Source organism: Numenius arquata, chromosome 12 (assembly GCF_964106895.1).
Source record: "Numenius arquata chromosome 12, bNumArq3.hap1.1, whole genome shotgun sequence".
NCBI lineage: Eukaryota > Metazoa > Chordata > Aves > Charadriiformes > Scolopacidae > Numenius > Numenius arquata.
The window spans coordinates 10,585,907-10,603,525 of NC_133587.1; the positions used below are offsets into that span (position 1 = coordinate 10,585,907).

Sequence of the window (17,619 nt, forward strand, 5' to 3'; positions counted from 1 at the left end):
CCACTGAAATGACGATAACTTCTGAGCAAAGCCTGATGGAATCAGATGATTTTAAAGCCCAGCTCCCTGCCGGCTGATTTCAGGCATTTGGATGGGAGTCAAAGCCTTCCTGCTCCATGCGGCAGCAGATCAATTGAACGAGAAGCCACTATTTTCCACAGTTGTTTTGCAGATTAAAGTCACACTTCATTTTTCTCTTTCTGTGTTTGTACGCTGTTGAATAAGGACTTCCCTCAAGGTCAGACTGAATAGCCCACTAATTCCACTTTCCCTGCCTGGCCAGCTATCTGAGTCGTACCCATCTCTGGGACTGACGTCCTGCCGTCCCAACTCTCCTCCTCTCAAGGGGATCCCTGCAAACCACAGCCCCGCTGGCTTCAACCCCGAAGACCTGGGAAGCCCTGGAGAAAGCAGTCAGCTGCCCAAGAGATGTTTTCTCCTTGGAGCTCCTGAAAGTGCACGCTCCCTTCTTACCCTAATAGGGCATGAAAGTGCCTAAGGAAAATCATGCAAGGCGGGTGGAAAACAGATAAAGCCGTGCGCACCCTCCTCTGGAGTCAAAAACGCGTCTCAGCGTAACCAGCACGGGGGGCCAAAAATGTGTCAGTGCTGGAGCCGCAGCCAGCGCGGGCTGGGGATGAGGCTGTTCCGGGAAAGGGGTGATGGCATCACACCATCACTCGTTCCATGGCACACAACCCCTCCAGCCCGCAGAGCCCCACACATGGGGGGACACATCGTGAGGGTCCCGCAGCTGGGGCAGGTGTCTGATCCGGGCTCGCTGTCCCCACGGCTGCACGAGGCCAGGAACGGAGAGGGGCTCACCCAAACCCCACAGCCTGCTCCCTGCCCGGACAGCAAGGGTGAGCTAGAAGGAGAGGTGAGCCCAAGGGCCTTTTGGGGTGGAAGGAGGTTTGAAACAGGCAATACTTCTACAGAGCTGGAGATCGCTGCTGTGGGGCCGCAAAACCACAAACATCCAGTCCAACCAAGCCCAAACCAGCCCTGCTCAGTCCCAGTCACAAGGCTGTAAAGACCAAGCCCTGGCTCTGGGACAGGAGCTGGTGTCCCCATCTCCAAGACACAAGTAACACAAAGTCCCCAAGTTCCTGATCCAGGGTGTGGGGAGGCTCGGGTGGAAGTATTCCTCCAAACCAAACCATGCGTGGTGACAACACAATGCCATGGCACAAGGCAGCTGGGGGCTTTCTGGCTCCAAGAGCTTTGAGGGAAACCCAAGCTGAAGTGGTCCTGGCCATGGTGGCGGGTTTCCCTTCGCAGTCCCCACAGATGGTTATTCTGGACACTGACCTCAATTTGTGCTGATAAGCCACATGGAGGAGATCACGCCTGCTCAGGAGCTGCAAGGGTAAAAGGTCTTTATTGGACTGGTGTCACGGGAAGGAGCAAGCGCTGCTGGCACTAGTGCTGCACAGAGAGTCCCAGCCCCGGGATTCGTCTGGTGTGGAAACAGATGCCAGTGACTGGGTTTCTATTAACCAAGAGTGAATTAAACAAGATTATCCATCTTATAAACACACCAAGCTCTGTGAGAAACATCTTTGCTGGGAGAGCAGGACCAAGGAGCATCCCCTCACCGCTGTGTCCTGGCACCCGTGTCCTGGTATCCAGCTGTGGCAGGATCCACAGGGCTGCCCTCATTCCTCCCACCCACGTGGGTGCTGGCTCTCTCCGAGCCCCGCCTGCGGAAGCAGGGAGATGCTCATTCCCAGTATGGGGGATGCAGGGCAGCCAGAATACCCGGCCATCAAGGACCTGTCCTCAGTTCCCCCTGCTTGATCACCTCCAGGTGTGGCTGCACCTTGCTCGGCATGAGCCTCCCCCTGCACTCCATGGGGAGTCTGGGGGGGGATTTTAATGAAGCCAGGACAGTCCTGTCCCCTCTTTCATCTGCACCCACCTATCTTTTAAGCCTCCTGAGAGGTCAGGCTGCAACATCTTCAGTGCCTGATCGTACAGCTACAGAAACGCTGCTCCCAACTCCCATTTTTCTCCCTGGCAGCTCCCGCTCAGAGGCAAATCACAGCCAATATCCCATCCAGGGCCAGGACAAGCTCTGCCCATCTTCCACCCATTGCTGCCTCCTCGTTACACACCCATCCATCACACGGTGTGTACAGACCTGCAGCAAAGAGATTGTGAAGCTGGGACAGCAAAGGAGAATCTGCTGCTCTCCCAAGAGGGGAGCCTGCCTGGGGGACTTGAACCACCCACCGCTGCTGCCTGCTCTCATGGGGTGGCCACGAGCATCCTGTCCTCCGGCCTCAGACCTAAGGGTCTGGGAATGCTCTGGTCTCCTGATGTGTCTAACGCCTGTGCTTTTGGCTAAAAGCCTGAGGAGAGCAGAAAGCAAAGGATATGTAAAAAAGAAAAAAAATCCTAAAGCTCTTTCAGAGCCAACCCTGAGTATGATTTGACAGACCTGAAAATCCCAGGTCCAAACTCTCTGGCTTCAGGGAAGCTGAGCTGCACCACCAGCCCCGGGGAGTCCACCGTGGCCATCGGGCCAGCCCAGCTCTGCCCTGGACATGTGCTGTGCCTCACCAAAGAGGAAGACATTCCTTTGGTTGCCCACCTTCCCCTCCAGCAGCATAAACCCCCGAGAGGAGGGAGGGCAGGGCAGCTCTCCGGGGCAGCGCCGTGCCAAATAAAGCGCGTTATCAGTGTCAGCGTGCGGCCGAGCTCCATCGGCGTGGGCAGCCTCGGAGCTCAGCTGTCGCGCTCGGGCAGCGGTGATAAAGCCCTGCTCTGCCTGCCCTTATTTAGTCAGGAGGCTCTGCTGACTCCAGCGATTTCGGGACGTCATTTGCACCACACACCCGCGTTCCCCAAGGAGATGCTGGCTGCCGCCCGGCCAGGCAAGCTGGAAACGCTGAGTGCAAGGAGACAGCGCTGCCGGGAAGGCGGCCGAGCAGGGGAGGCTCGGAAAGCGATACGGGAGCCGTCACGCACTCTTGTTATTTGAAGGCAGAGCTAAGACGTGCCCCCCAAGACACGGGTACGGACAGAAGAACAACTTAGGCTGCAAAACCAGGCAACAGCGCACACTGTGAACGATGCCCACGTGTCGCTGCCGGGGAAGCCGCACCGATGTGATTTGTGACTTCAAGCACTCACCGCAGCTCTGTGGGGCTTTAGCACAGCCCGGGCTCACCGTGATGATAAACGCTACTTTAACAGGTATTAATGCCTAACATTTCAGAATGCAGTTTAGAAACTCTTACAGATATCTATCCAAGCAGCAGTATTGCAGGACCCCTACAGCTATAACATTAAAAATAAAATTAAATCCAAAATGTATTCCTTTTTAGTTGTACTCTCCAGGCATAAAACACCCAGCTGCTCAGAGGCTTCAAGGCCAGCGATAAAAGGGTGAAGCACAGTAGCCATTATTGCCCCATGTGCCTTGGGTTCCTATTGATCCCAGAACATCTGGCAGATATGTCTGAGGTCAAACAATCTCCGAGCATGGCCAGACCCGTGCCTTGCAGGATGTGTGGCCAAGTCCCTCCATTGATTTTTGTCCAAGTCACTGGGAAGCACAACCACGTGCAGAGACACTCCACTGCAGACACCGTTGCACTGGGACAGAGATGGGATTTACAGTATTTACACTCATTTTGTCCCCCGAAAACACCAGTGAGAAGGAAATCCCCTGTACAAGCTGCCCAGCTACTGAGTACACAGCTTTCAAAACAATCAGTTCCCCCTGCAGCCAGTCCTGCCCTTCCTCTTGCTTTTTATTTTATTTTGATCTATTCTGAAGAGATGAAAGCTGACCACTTCCATGCTCCTCCTCCCTGTGTTCAGTAGGATCACTCTACTTACATGACAGGCAAGCTCATATGCACAGGCAGCACCTCTGGGTGCTGCTGCTCCCCGAGCACCCAGGGGTGCAGAGAACCAACCCACACGCCCAGAAAATTCCAAAGCAGCCATTACACACCTTGGGATGGCTTTTAACTCACTCGCTCGTGGCTTGGCCAGGGCTGGCAGGGGACAGACCTACAGTAGGGACAGCTCGCTTCTCTACTTAAACACCAGGGAGATGACATCCTGGCTGCGATCCCAGGACGTTTGCTACCCACCCCAATATTTTTTGAAGGACCCCCCAGAGGGGCCAGAGGGTGAGAAAGGGGAAGGCTGGAGGGATGTGGTGGGTGCCTTCATGTGGCAACAGTCACGTTCTAGCTCTGATGGGAATCCCTTGGGATCACAGCAAGGCAAGTCCCAGGCTACCAGCAGTAGGGGACATGGCTAGTGAATGTCATACAGTCCGTGTTAACCCTCATGTCCATCTGTGGTTACCCCCAGCAGGAGTAAAGCCATCTCCACTGGCTGCCACAGAGGCTGTGCTTCAGGATGACTTTTCTCCCGAGTGACAGCAGTCTGGATGAGGATTCATCAACCTTGAACTTCCATTAGCTCCATCCTATCAGCTGACCCCCAGCACTGCTAAGAGACGTGCCCTGGGTTTCTGCCTGACCTCTGAGCAGCACCATGGGGCTTTGCCTGGGGCAAGGGGACAGCTGGCTGAGCTGGGATGGACTGTTCAGGACAGTGTGACCCCACGCCAAATGATTTTCACTAAAATAATGGAAAAACAGAATGAAAAAAACCCGCTGTTCTCTAGCCGGCAGCAAGGCAATGCCAGCTCTGTCCTCAGCCTCTTGCACAATCGGGAAAGCAGCTGGATTCCTGACCTGGGAGGATTCGAGAGGGAGCTGAGGAGGCCAGGGCAGCGGTGATGGGCAGGACAGGCAGCAGGGCAGGCCATAGCTGGCATTGCCCGCAGCGCTGGCTGGAACACCCAAACCGAGCAGGCAGGCAGGGCAGGAGCTGCAAAGCAGCCCGGTGCCTCAGATGCCCTCGGAGCAGTGTGCGGGACAAGGAAGGTTTGCTGACCATCATCCCCAACTGTCACCGCTCTCCCTCCCATCTTGGCAGGGCAGATAACAGGAAGGGCACCCACCGGCACCGCCACACCACCGGCAGCCTCCTGCCCGCACCGCCACGCCGCCGGCAGCCTCCTGCCCGCACCCACCGGCACCGCCACGCCGCAGGCAGCCTCCTGCCCACGCACCCGCAGAGCTCCAGCACGTGCCTGGGATTCCTGCAGTGCAACTGTTCGAGGCAGCTTCCAGTGTCTGGGTTTGTTTTTGTCAGGATTTCTATCCCTAAATAGCCTTTTATGGTGCAAAAGAGGGAAATCTGGTCTTCTCCTGACATTTTGCCCCCCAGGCAGCGGAAGGCTGGATGTGACAGTGGTTTGGCTCTGCGAGGGGCTGCCCCGAGCACCAGAAGCAAATGAAACTCAAACATCCATATACAACAGCGCAGGTATTCGGCAGTGGTCGGGCATCTGCACAGTCCGGCTGCTGTGTCCTGCTAATTAGTTCCTAGCGATAATCTTACATACAGATATATCACATCTTCCCCCCAAAAAAGGATTTGTGTAGCTTCAAAGACATTTCTTTGGGTAAGGTACACACTGCCATCCGAGGAGAAATATAAATGCTCCATCTAGAAAACTCCACCTTGCAGTTACGACAATGCTAACAATAGTGCAGCCCTTTTATAAACTAAAAGAATCGATTTTCACAATCTGTCTGGAATTACTCTCTGTCCTGGGTGTGGAAACCGAGGCAAGGTTCAAGGCCAAAGAGAAAGTCAGTGGCAGAGCTGGGATTTAACTTAAGGACCCTCTCAAGGCAAAAAAAACCCCTATATTTACCCTTGAGCCCAAAGCTGAGCTGAGAGGAGGAGGAAGAAGAGCGTGAGTCAGATTTTAAGGCGGCAGCAGGTAGAGAGTGGCTCCGCCCAGAGCAATGTATGACAGGAATAAATGGCTGATGGAAACGGTGAGTTATAGTTTACAGGACGGAGGAGCCTGAATTCTCCTCCTTGCAGCGGGTCCAGCTCAGCCGCCGGCAGCACCGCAGGGATGGGGCCAGGGCACCACAGCATTCTCCTCCCCTGCCTCAACCCCCTGCACCACGCCGGGGTCTGCGAGGGGAGGACTCCCTGGAGGAAACTGGCTTTAATGTCTTATTTCCTCCAGCTCTGAGGTTTCCTTAATAGGAAATGATTCCCCGGCCGCGCTGGGGAGGGATGCAGTCCCCCGTCAGGGCAGCGGGCGCATTCCAGCCCCTGATGGAAAACACTGCAGAGCCACTTTTTGATCCAACGTGTAAATAGTGTATAATAAAAAGAGGCTTGTGTAAACCGGCCAAGCTCTCAGGGAGCAGCTTTTGCAGCTCCAGTCTCCTTATTTACGGCCGCCCAGCGCAGCGGCCACACGCTTTCCCCAGGCATGGCGAAGCCGGTGTCAGGCTGAGCCTGCCCTGCCAGGAGGCTCCAGCGGGCCCCATGCCACCCCAGCCTGTTATTTTTATCCCAGCTGGCCCTGCACGGCATTTCTCTTGCAATCCCACCGGTTTTCTCCATCAGTCTCCCAGGCAACTGGGTTTTGCTAAAAAACAATTGCATTCCCCGCAAAACTTTGGAGCAGAAACGGCCGCTGGGAGAGTAAAGCTGGAGTTTCTCAGAGGGGAGGGATGGGGTATGGAAAGAGGTGCCCTCCCTGCTGCCATGATTTCCCATCTCTGCTTGGTAATGAAGTAACTTTGATAATTAAATCACACTAAAAAGGAGCAAGGCAGGACAGCCCTGGAGCCCCAGCCACTGGCAAGCAGCTGAGGCTGCCCCAACCTCATGCAGGGCAAGGGTTCAATGGAGAGGCAAGGTGAAACCTCGAGGTCTGTCATAACCACATTTTCCCCAAGGAAGAGGAGAGGAACGAAGGCTCCACCCCTGCCTGAGGATCTCTGGTCTCTGCCAGGCCAGTTGCAAAGCTGGCAGGGATGCTGTGGAAGGAGGAGCATGCTGCCGGGACAGCTCAGGAGCAGGCAGGGACACAAGCAGAAGGAGGTTTTCCCTTGCCCTTCCTGGACCCACTCTGGGACCTGCCCAGGACAGAACTGGGAGGACCAAAAGGGGCAAACCCAGCTGAGCCCTCCCCAGTTCCTCCTTTCCCAGCCTCCTAAAGCATTGCAGGCTGCAGGATGTGGCTGTGTGCCATGGAATTGGGCTCAGCAATCGGACTGAGCCACCCACCCTGGCTTCAGCTGCCACCTCCCTCGTGGCAGAAACGCTCACTCAAAACCCGGCCAAGGGCAGCTGGGTTCTGGGGTGGGGAGATGGGGCTCCCCAAGGCAGCCCCTTCCTCAGTTTGGAACCCACTGCCTCTGAGTCTGCAGCATCCCCGCACAGCAGCGTCTGTCCCAGAGAGCCCATTACACTGAGCTGTTAAAACTGACAACCCTAATGCATCCCATAAACTCCCCATGGAGCCACACTGGGATCTCCAGGGGCAAGCCATACTCTGCTCAATGTCCCAATTCATCTGGGACATGTCCCGCTGGCTGCTCACAAGTTTGTTGGATTTACCATAGCCAAATCCCACCATTTCTCATCCCGTCCTGTTCAGGACACCCACCGGGTCCAGGCCTGGCACAGCACCAGGGTGCTCCCCATCCCACTGGCTCACGCACCCCATCCTACTGAGCATCAGGGCCAGAGCCAGTCCCTGCTCCCCCCTGGATCAGGGCTGCAGGGGGACAGGAGAGCAGGCAAGAAAGAGAAGAGGTCCTGAACAACCCCAAGCTACCACGAGAGCCCTCAGCCCCGCTCTGCCAGCGTTTACTACAAAGAAATAAATAGAAATTGTGAGCAGCCATGTTTGACCCCACTGCTGGTGCACGGCAAGGAGGCATGCAGAACGGCTTCAGAGGGACATGTGGGATGGGGACCACCAGTACCATGGGGTCCTGTGCGTTGGACTCCTGAGTGCCTACCTGGATGCCGCGATCTCTGACTTCTGCCGGGCTATGGCCGCAGCCCTCTGAGCCCCCTCCACGCTCCTGTCCACCTTCTGCCGGATCTTGGCGCTCTTGAGGGGTATCACGCGCTTCTTCATGCCCTTGACGAGGACGTTGTGGCGGTACTTGCCCTCCTCCTTCTTGCCGTCGGGCAGCGTGGTGCAGCCGTAGCCGTGCCGCAGGTTGTCCAGCCACTCGCCCTCATACTTCAGCCCACTGGAGCGCTCGCTGACCCCAAAGCCGGCACGCTTGTCATTCTTCCACTCGCCCATGTAGGTCTCTGTGGTGGTGGCGTCGATGTCAGACTCGAAGGGGGGGTACTCCTCACCCTCGGCGCCCTCGCCCAGGCTGACGGTGGAGGTGGCATCACTGGCGGCTGAGCTGATCCCGCTCTCGCTCTTGAGGAAGCTGACGCGGCTCTTCTGGCTGGCCAGGGACGACTTGGACTCGGACTTCTTCAGCTTGCCCAGCAAGGAGCCCCTGCGGAAGAGCCCCCCCTTCTTGGGCTTGCCGGCCTCTGCCTCCGCGTAGAGGCTGAGGGCGAAGCCCCCCCGAGTGATAGTGGGTGAGAGGGGCAGGGTCTCGGGGTTGGCAGCGGGGGAGTCCTGCTGGGGCAGGGTGCCGTTGCTGTGCTCGCTCCGCAGGGAGGAGAGGGAGGTGCGCAGCGGGGAGCGGACCACCGAGGCCATGCCGTAGGGCACGCTCTGCCGCACCCCATAGCCGTGCCGCATGCCGTTGGTGAACTGGCCCTGGTACGTGCCTGCGGGAGAGAAGAGGGAGGGGGTGAAATGGCAGCTTGCCCCTGGGCAAGGTGGGCTGTGGGGTAGCGCTGCCCTAGAGCAGCCATACCCACCTTCCCTCGAAGAGAGGAACCCCAACCCTGTTACTGCTCACTCGCATGCAAAAGCATCTGCCCCCAGGGAGCGGAGGGCAGAGGGGACAAGCCCAAGAGCCACCTCTGGCAGGTGATAGCTCACTGGAAAGGGGCTGGGGCACCAGGGGACACTGGTGCAAACCCAAAGCCACTTAACGGACTGGGTCTGGATTTGCATCTGGAGCAGGGAGCAGGAGGCAGCCCCCCAGTGTTGGAGTTTGAGCTGTGCCAAGGGCAGCAGCCTCAGCGACATGCAAGCTGCGGTGGCACAGCTCTCCTTGGCACAGTGACAATCCCTTTCAGCCCATTCTGCAGTTTGTCACTCACAGGCTGCCAGGACCAGCTCTAGATCCCCGAGACAGGCACCTGGTCATAGCACAGGCTGCCCTGTCCCTGCAGCTGCATCTGCTTGGCCCTGACATACAGCTTCTCCATGGTCCCAAGACCACACTGCATCAAGCAAGACATGGGTGAAAAAGGGAGGAGAGAAGAGCAGCTCTGTGTGGAGTTCCTCCAACTCTGCCCCAAAACCCACCACCCTACCATGCTCCTCCAGACCCAGCTCAAGAGGGCACAGGGTGCCACATGATGGGGAGGCAGAGAGGACTGTGCTTATCACGGCAGGGCTGCACCTTGGGTACAAGACCCTGCTAAGAGCCAGCAGGACCATGGCAGTGACACCTTGAAGAACTGGGAAAAGCACATTGCTCCTCTCCAGGCTCCTTCAAGGTCTGCAACTTTGCAGGCTCCCAAAGAGTGAACTGGAGACCACTGCTCTGATTTTTCTCACCAAGACATCAAGAGACTTAAAGTAATAGGATCAAAGCCCCCTGCAAGAGGAGGTCCTAGGAAGGGTGGGATGGATGGTTGGGCAGCCTTTGCCTACAGCACCTGCACTTACATGCCAGCACGGAGAGCTGCGAGGGTCAGCGCATCCCTGCTGAGCCCTGAGGAGTGGATGGGATGGGATGAGCCATCTCCCCAGCCCGGCTCTCCCCTCCCTGTAGATACAATTGCCTCAGAAACCAGCAAACCACCCAAAATGAAAGCAGCGTTCAGCTCTGCTCCTGGCATCACAGGACCTGGAAGAGGCCACCTCATCCCAAACCAGCATCCTGTGGAGTAGAGGCTGCCGGCAGCACCCCCATCCCGGGGCATAGGCAGAGGATTCTGGGGGAGCGCGAACGCCCTGGGAAAGGCCACCCCACTCCTCTACTCTCATGGGTGGTGCTTCATGCAGGCAAAGGGCCAGCTGTGCTGGGGGCATTTTCATGGGCATCTGTCCTAAACCTAGTTTTCATTAAACAATCACCTACCATGAGACACCAAACTTTGGGAGAACAAGCACTCCCAGGGTCCCGGGCAGACTCAGCAGGGTCAGGTTGAGACAGAAGAGGGTGACCTGTCTTTGAGGCATTCATCTACCCCCTCAGACACTGTCACTGAGACCAGGGATGACCCTGCTCCCCAGGGAGCAAATCCAGTTCCTTCTTTGGTGATTGTGGGAGTGCATATTTTACAGTCTCCCAGGCCACTTCTGCAGCATAATCTCTCCTCCCAAGCTTCAGGTTTCATTGAAATCCTCTTTGGACCCGCCTGTGGGGTGTTAACTTACAGTGCCGGGGGCCAGGAAAGACAAGAAGTGCCCGAGCGGGCAGCAGCTGCTGCCCCAGGGTGAGCTGCCCCCCACCAGCCCCTGCCCACCCCACAGCACATGGGATTTGGGGCTCCCTGCAGCAGTTGGCCTCCCTTACTGAAAAAAAATTAGGGTCCAGGTAGTGCAGAGCATCTGTGGGCTGTGGCCAGGCATGAGGAGCAGTCTGCCAGGGCATGGGGACATTGCCCAGCTTCTTGGCAGAGCCTGAAGCTCCATTAGGAAAAATAAGGGGGGCAGCATGGGTTAGGGCATGAGCTGGGGGCCAAGGACCATTGTTGGAGATGTCCAGGCATCTGGGTGAGCTCCTCACCCTGCTGCACTCCCAAAAAATAGTGATGAGTCTTCCTAGCACAAACTGAAGTTATGGAGACCCCTGTAGTGCCCCCACGTCCCTCACCACTAAGAGCCAGTGAAGTTGGTGCTCCATCCCCGCCTGCCCAGCCAGCGAGAAGGGCTGACACACGATCGGGGTGACATTGGAGACCTCCTCCTCCAACGGGACAACCTTGCACATAGCAGGGTGCAGCTGATAGTGCCACCGTGTTAACCCCTTGGGAGAGGAACTCTGGAAAAATCTCACAGGTTTAGGGGGGCTCAGCTGCTCCTTGGGGGCCAGGTCAGAGCAGCCATTGCCCTCCAGCAAGTCCCTGGCCCCCTCTGCCCACCATGGGCAGCACCAGGGCCACCTGGGTGGGAAAAGCCACGTGGCACAGTGGGTCTTCAGGGAGCAGATATTGGAGTGCTGCTTCTCAGGTGCCTACCTTCAAGGTGAGATTTCACACCAGCTCTTCAGGCTGGTCTCGGCTGCTTGATTTCAGCCTGTAAGGCACAAGCAACGTCATCCCTCTGGCGCATGGTGTCACCAAACCTGCCAACCACATCTGTCTTAACAGAGGGCACCCACACCCCATGTTGCCCAAGGACCGTGGCGTAGGTGAGCAGGCACTGCCATGTCCCTGCCACACTGCCATTCAGTGCCCGGCTGAGGCTCCGTGCCAGGGCAGAGCCATAAACTACCCCTGGAGAGGAGCCAGAGGCTGCTGAGAGCGGCTGGAGGTGCCGGTGGTCGTGCGTCGGGGCACGCGAGGTTTGAGCCGAGCCAAGCCCTGTCTCACCAGCAGGTCCCAGTGCGGCCAGTGCAAGAGAGAAAAGGGGCTGTGCAACCGCCCCCTGCGCTGCTCAGCAGGGCTGCATGTCCCTGAGCCACTGCTGCCCCCTGAATATCAAAGCAGCCTGGCCAAAAGGGACAGGCAGGACAGCCATGCGCTCACACATGTCTGTGGTTCTGGAAAAAATAACTACAAAGGCAGTAGATGTGGAAAAAAAAAAATTATCTCTACTTAGGAGGAAAATGAGACAGAGCTCCACTTTCCTGCCTCCCCAGCCCTGCCTGATTCACCAGGGTGGTGGGACAGAGCCACCTAACCCCATCAAGGTGTGATTAGTGGGGGACAGAACCCCTATAATTTTTATTGCCTGCATTTTTTTCTTGTCATGATGACAAAAACCACTGGTTTCTCTGCGACCCTCAAGTATGCAGTTCATCACCTCTGCCCATCCCTGACCAAAGCAGGGGGCTAGCCCTGCCTAGGTATCTGCATAGGATGGGAAGAATTAAATTGTGAGATTGATAAAAATGGTAATCCTGGAGGCTTCACCTCCAAACACAGTGCCAGGGTGGCAGCACCCTCCATTTCGCCCAGCAGCAGGACAGGTCAGTGCCCAGCTGCATCAAAGGCGAAAGCTTCGGCTCCTGGTGCGCATCCAGCCCCGCAGCAAGAGCCCGCTGCCAGCAGCGTCACATCTCCCCTTCCCAGCCCGCCTGGAAGTGATAATTAGTGATGAATGTAAATAATACAAACAACCAGGTAAATAAAGCAAACAACTCATATCACTGCCCTACAATCCTCTGCTGTTACCCAGATACTGTGATGACAGACGTGTCAGAAGAACTCGGTGTAAAAGGCGCCAGGGATGTTAAATCAATGCACAGCACCACGTGCGAGACAAGCTAGTGAAAACCTAGCGTTTCTTTTTGGTGCCAACAATATTATCTGGTGGTTTCTGTTGGAAAAGAAAGGGGGAGGGGGTGGGGGCGGGGACAGAGCCAAAGAGAGGGGGAAAAAAATTAACAGCGTTAATTCATCAGTCAAATTCAGTCACGCAGGGGCTTTGCTACAGAGGCAGCAGACACAAGCCAGCACCATCTCGGCTTGCCCAGAGCCCGTTCCTGCTTCCCCGGCCACAGTCCCACAGATGCTGCTCCTTCTTCCCCAGCCCAGGCCCCTTCCCACTGGGCTTTCCCTGCCCTGGGTGCCCGAGAAGCCGGCACTGCTCCACATCACCCCATTTCATCTCTCCCAGTAAAGCATGCTTCTGCGTTTCTTTTCCCCTTTCTCGTGGTCTGGTGATCACTGAGTGGTCTAATTGTTTCCGCACGCAGTTAATGACACCGTTTTCTCTTAGCGCCCTAGAGACCAAATCACCGTGTCAAAAACAAGTTGGTTTTAGGCTGCTTCTATTGCAAGTGAGGGTTTTTCCCCTCATATAGATATTTGAACAGTTATTTGCATAGCAAAGCCTTACTTTGGGCCAGATCCTGGATATGCAGTATGATTCTGCATTAGCAGTGACATTATTTTTTTTGCAGTGAGACTTGACCGGGTCAAGCACTCGGAGTCAAAAGCACAAAAGTATCCAAAAAAACCCGAGGCCTTCCTTGCAGTGGAGGCGAAGCTTACAGGTAGAAGCCAAAAAACTAGGTGCTTACTCATAGCTTAGGTTGCAAAATGATGAGTTCCTTCATGCTGTGCCTTCCACAACCCCAATCACCGTCTGCTTTAGCGCATCCTTCCCCCATAAAGGGCTCTGAGCTCTTTGCTGGTGACAGCAGCAGACATACGGGTATATTCAGCTTGGACACCACAGGAAATATATCATAGCATTATTGTCTCTGCCTGGCCACACCAGCAGTTCTGAACCCCTTGGCTGATTTCAATCAATGTTACAGAAGCCAAGGTATTTAAGCCGTCAGTCTCCCAGAGATTTCACAAAAACGGGCACTTGGTAGCTGAGAGAAAGAGCAAACCACCCACATAGTGCCTGGGCTAAACCATACCATGAGTCCGCTTCTTATCAGACACCAAAAATCTATACATGATTTCCAAAAGCTTCACTGCAGATTTGGGCTTTATTTAACCACCAACCTCAACCAGCCACAAGATAAAATATACTTACAGGGTTGTCTATCATTTGTAAGTGTATTTTAAAGTTTTTATGCATGTGTGCATATATATATATATAAAGTTAATTTAAAGTTTATTTTAAAACATCAGAATCAGCTACATCCCCCTGAAACCTGCAGGCAGCCTAACCATGACCTAAAGCTTCTAACAACCTGGCAAGAGCTGCACGTTCCCAGAGCTCTCTTCCTTGTGTGGCTGGCTTCCAGGGGGCTTGGGAATCACGTCCCCTACTTGAGGGATGGCAGATTTCCAAAGCCTTTCCAGATGTTTATCTTGGCAACCTCAAATTCAAATATTAACAGGCCTAATTAGCAGCCTGGTCATACCTGGATCTTGGAGATGGTTACTGAGTCCAGGTGAGGAGACAAAACAGGAGTGGGTCCTGCAAGTCCTACAGATGTGACATTGGCTGGTGATCCCCACTTTGGCTTCAGATGCAGCTTTCCAAGCGTCCCCATACCACCAGAGAAACTCATGTGTTGAATGAATGGCTCGGAGCAGGCAGGACGCGATGGCCCAACACAAGGAGGGCTGCTGGGCACCAGCCCCATGAGCCGGGTCTGGCTGGGTCTCGGGGGGCTCAGCTCAGCGCTGCCCAGGGTGGCTTTGGCAGGGGACATCTTCACAGATCAGGGCTAAACTGCCAACCTCGGGCAGCACCAGGGATCACACAGACAGCACATTCTTGGGTGCAGCACAACGCCCCGGGGAGTACTATGCTGACAGAAGCAATATATTATATATTCTTACAGGAGAAAATCTTGATTCATCTTACTCCCTCTTCTGTCCCAACCTTTCAGTCCAAGATCTAATCAAATTCAAACTTCTACATCAAATTTCGCCTCTCAAAATCCTCCTCCGCAACTTGAACTTCAGTAGCCCTGCACCCTTAGAAGACGATGCATTTTAGGAAGCAGCGAGGAAGCAGCCATGGAAATTCACAGGAGACCTTGACATCTCCAGAATGAAAGTCCCTACGGCAGCCATTGCTGACAGTTATCTGATCGCTGCTCGTTGCTCATCAGAGCACACCTTACACGTAACCTACACGTCTTACAGCACGCATGAAGGTTCTGCAATGCACGAGTGCACACGGGTGCCTTAGCCTGAACTCTCACTACTGCCGTGCAACCTGCACAGCCCAGTGTTTAACCATTCCACAGCCACAGGAGGAGGGGGGAGAAAATTTAAGGAGCTGGAAGGACGCATCAGTTCATGTCTACACCTACAACCTCAAAGGGCACAAACAAAATCAGTCAACTTCAAGACTATATTCCCAGGCTTAAAGTTAGCACGTACCTAGGCAGCTCATCAAGAAATATCTATGTAAGGCCTAACCTTGACAGCCAGTCTTGAATTAATTCATTTTTCTAATCTCTGTAAATCCAATGTTTTTTCATTCTGAAGATTTATACCATTACTGTTATTTTTCTCTACAAACTAACCCCATTGCCTGTCCTAGATAAATATAGATGCAATTCTGATCCATATTTTGAAGGGTATTTCTTTCAAATCACCCTCTCTATTTAGCTATCCTAAATACGGCAGCCTGGAACATTACAGTACTGAAGAGCTACAAAATTACTTGCACAAAGATTCTTGCAATGTTTCTAACCCCAAAATTGCCACTAATGCAAGAACACAATTAGACTGAGCATTTACAGAGCACAACAAATATCTGACTACACGGTGCATTTGTGTACTAGCAGGGGTTGAGAACTTCCAAGTAACTGAAGGGATTTATTTTAGGGAAAGGCATGTGACTACGTATTCAAAACAGCTTAGATGAACTCAACCAAAACGGTTCGGCAAAGCAGATGTCCAGGCAGCCCGGCAGAGGCACGCAAGCAGTGTTTAATGCATAGGCATAGCGCCCTACGATGCCGTGGGCCCCACGTGCCGATGAGAAAACATTCACAACTGGGTGCCCTGCAAGCGAGTGACCGGCTCACCGCACACCAGTGAGGAGTTTCTGGTTTGGTTCTGTGATGGACCGCAATAACCAGCCCCCGGGCAACCGGGAGTCACAGACTACACAAATCAAGTTGGTTGGTGTTAACTATTGATACGGACACTCGAGAGCGGCTCCCGAGGGAGGGATGGCAGGGGCAATGCTCCGGCTGCTCCTCCCCTGTGTCTGCAGATGGCGAGCAGCACACGCTGCACCCGGCGGTGGGGATCAGGGGGAAAACACAGACACTTATGAAGCGGCTGCATCCCAAGCTCTGCCTCTTGAGTGAAGCACTCCAATGGCTCGTTGCAGACCACTGTGCCTGTTTGGATCTCACTGGTGGAGGCAGGTCAACCCTTCAGCAGGGACAACACGCAGCCTCTGCCACTGCAGCCTGGGTATAATGCTGTTCATCACCCTCCCAGCATCCCCCTTACCTCCGTCAGCGTATGTCTCAGTGCCATAGCCATCCTGCAGGCCATTATTCCAGGTGCCTTCATACTTGGCTCCGCTGCTCATGCTCTGCCTCGCGCCGTACCGTCCCTTAAAGCCATGGGTCCACTCGCCTCTGTAAACCCACCGTCCTTTGGTCTCGATTCCTAGGCCATGCCTCTTGCCTTGGGACCAGTAGCCTTCGTAGGTGTTGCCACTGGGCCACGTGTATATGCCCACCACTTCGAAGCCGTAGTTCCAGGAGCCCGAGTACTCGCCCTGCCCCTTGGGGCCGGTGCAGATGCCATGCCCGTGAGCTTTGCCCCCTTCCCACCCCCCGCAGTAGGCGCCTCCATCATCAAAATCAAACCTGCCGCCGCTCATGGTACCCTCCGGTGCCCCCTCAGCCGGGCAGCTTTCCCAGGGGCAGAGCTCCGGGGCGGCTGCAGCATCCCCGAAGGAGCCGGGCTGGGCACCGGGAGCGGCCGCCCCCTCCTCGCCTCGCCCGGCCGAGGGGCCGGGGAACGGGATGAAGGAGAAATTGGAAGGAGGAGAGAGGGGCAGCCGAGCCGCCCCGCTACCTGCCCCGCCGCCGCGTCCCCGCCGCGGGCATGTGGCCGCCCCCGGGCAACCGAGCCCCGCGGCCGGGGAGCCGAGCCCAGCCCCGGGCGGAGGAAGGGGGTCCCCAGCGGTCCCCCGCCCCGTCCACCGCCGTCCGCCCCGTCCCGTCCCGCTCCGCTCTCCTCCCCCGCCGGGAGAAAGGTCAGCGCTGCCCTAACAAGGCCATCGGATCCCAGGAGCTGCTCCCAAAAATAACCCCCCGGAGCCCGGCCTCCGCCTCGGGGCCCTTTTATGAAGGAGGGAAGAGGCACATCCCCCCCACCCCCCCCATCGCCCGCCCCGGGCAGGGATCCAGGCGGAGAAGAGGCTGGGAAAGTAAATGTCTGCTTAAAATAGAGCCTGGGAAGGGGCCGCGTCGCTCCCTCCACGCTGCCCGCCCGAGCGCACCGGCACCACACCGGGAGAGGAGGGAGCCGAGCCCCACTCTGCTCCGCCAGACCCCCGAGGGATGCCCGGGGCAGGGAACTCTTCAGGGAACATCTTGAGGCAGGGCTGCTCCCACCGGGGGGGAAAGGGGCAGAATTATAGCAAGGTGTAAAAGCACAGCCCTCCCCCAGGTTACAGTGAACATCTCACCCTGGCTCCTAAGTCACTTTTAACGTGAATTTCCAGAGCTGCTTTAAGGTAGTGAAAAGGATCCACAAATAGTCATTCCTCCCTCTCCCAAACAACAAGCAGCTTACCGAAATCTCCTTCTGTTTAACAGCTGACAGCGTAATTCGGTCTGGTTGGAAAAGAAAGGTGAGACCCTACCCTTGGGGCAGCTGCAGACATACAGAGCAGTGACAGCCACCTTGCTTGAAAGACTCCGTGTCCTCTCCACCATCTGCATTTCATGACAAGGAATGACACACCAGGGTAACAGGCTAACCCAAGCCCCCCCATCTTCCAGCCGCCCCTGCCCCATCTCCTAAAGACACTGTCACAGCAGGACCGTG

At 55.5% G+C, this 17,619-nt stretch overlaps 1 protein-coding gene across 1 annotated transcript in view; it reads right to left on the bottom strand.

The window, feature by feature from the left end:
• The window catches only part of JPH2 (junctophilin 2), a 32,970-nt gene extending 16,526 nt beyond the window's left edge, over positions 1-16,444 (bottom strand). The window contains exons 1-2 of the mRNA XM_074157092.1: positions 16,066-16,444; positions 7,878-8,661 (exon numbers count right to left, since the gene is read on the bottom strand). Coding sequence (XP_074013193.1) covers positions 7,878-8,661; positions 16,066-16,444 — 1,163 coding nt within the window. The remainder of the gene's footprint in view (positions 1-7,877; positions 8,662-16,065) is intronic.
• Positions 16,445-17,619: the final 1,175 nt, after the last annotated feature.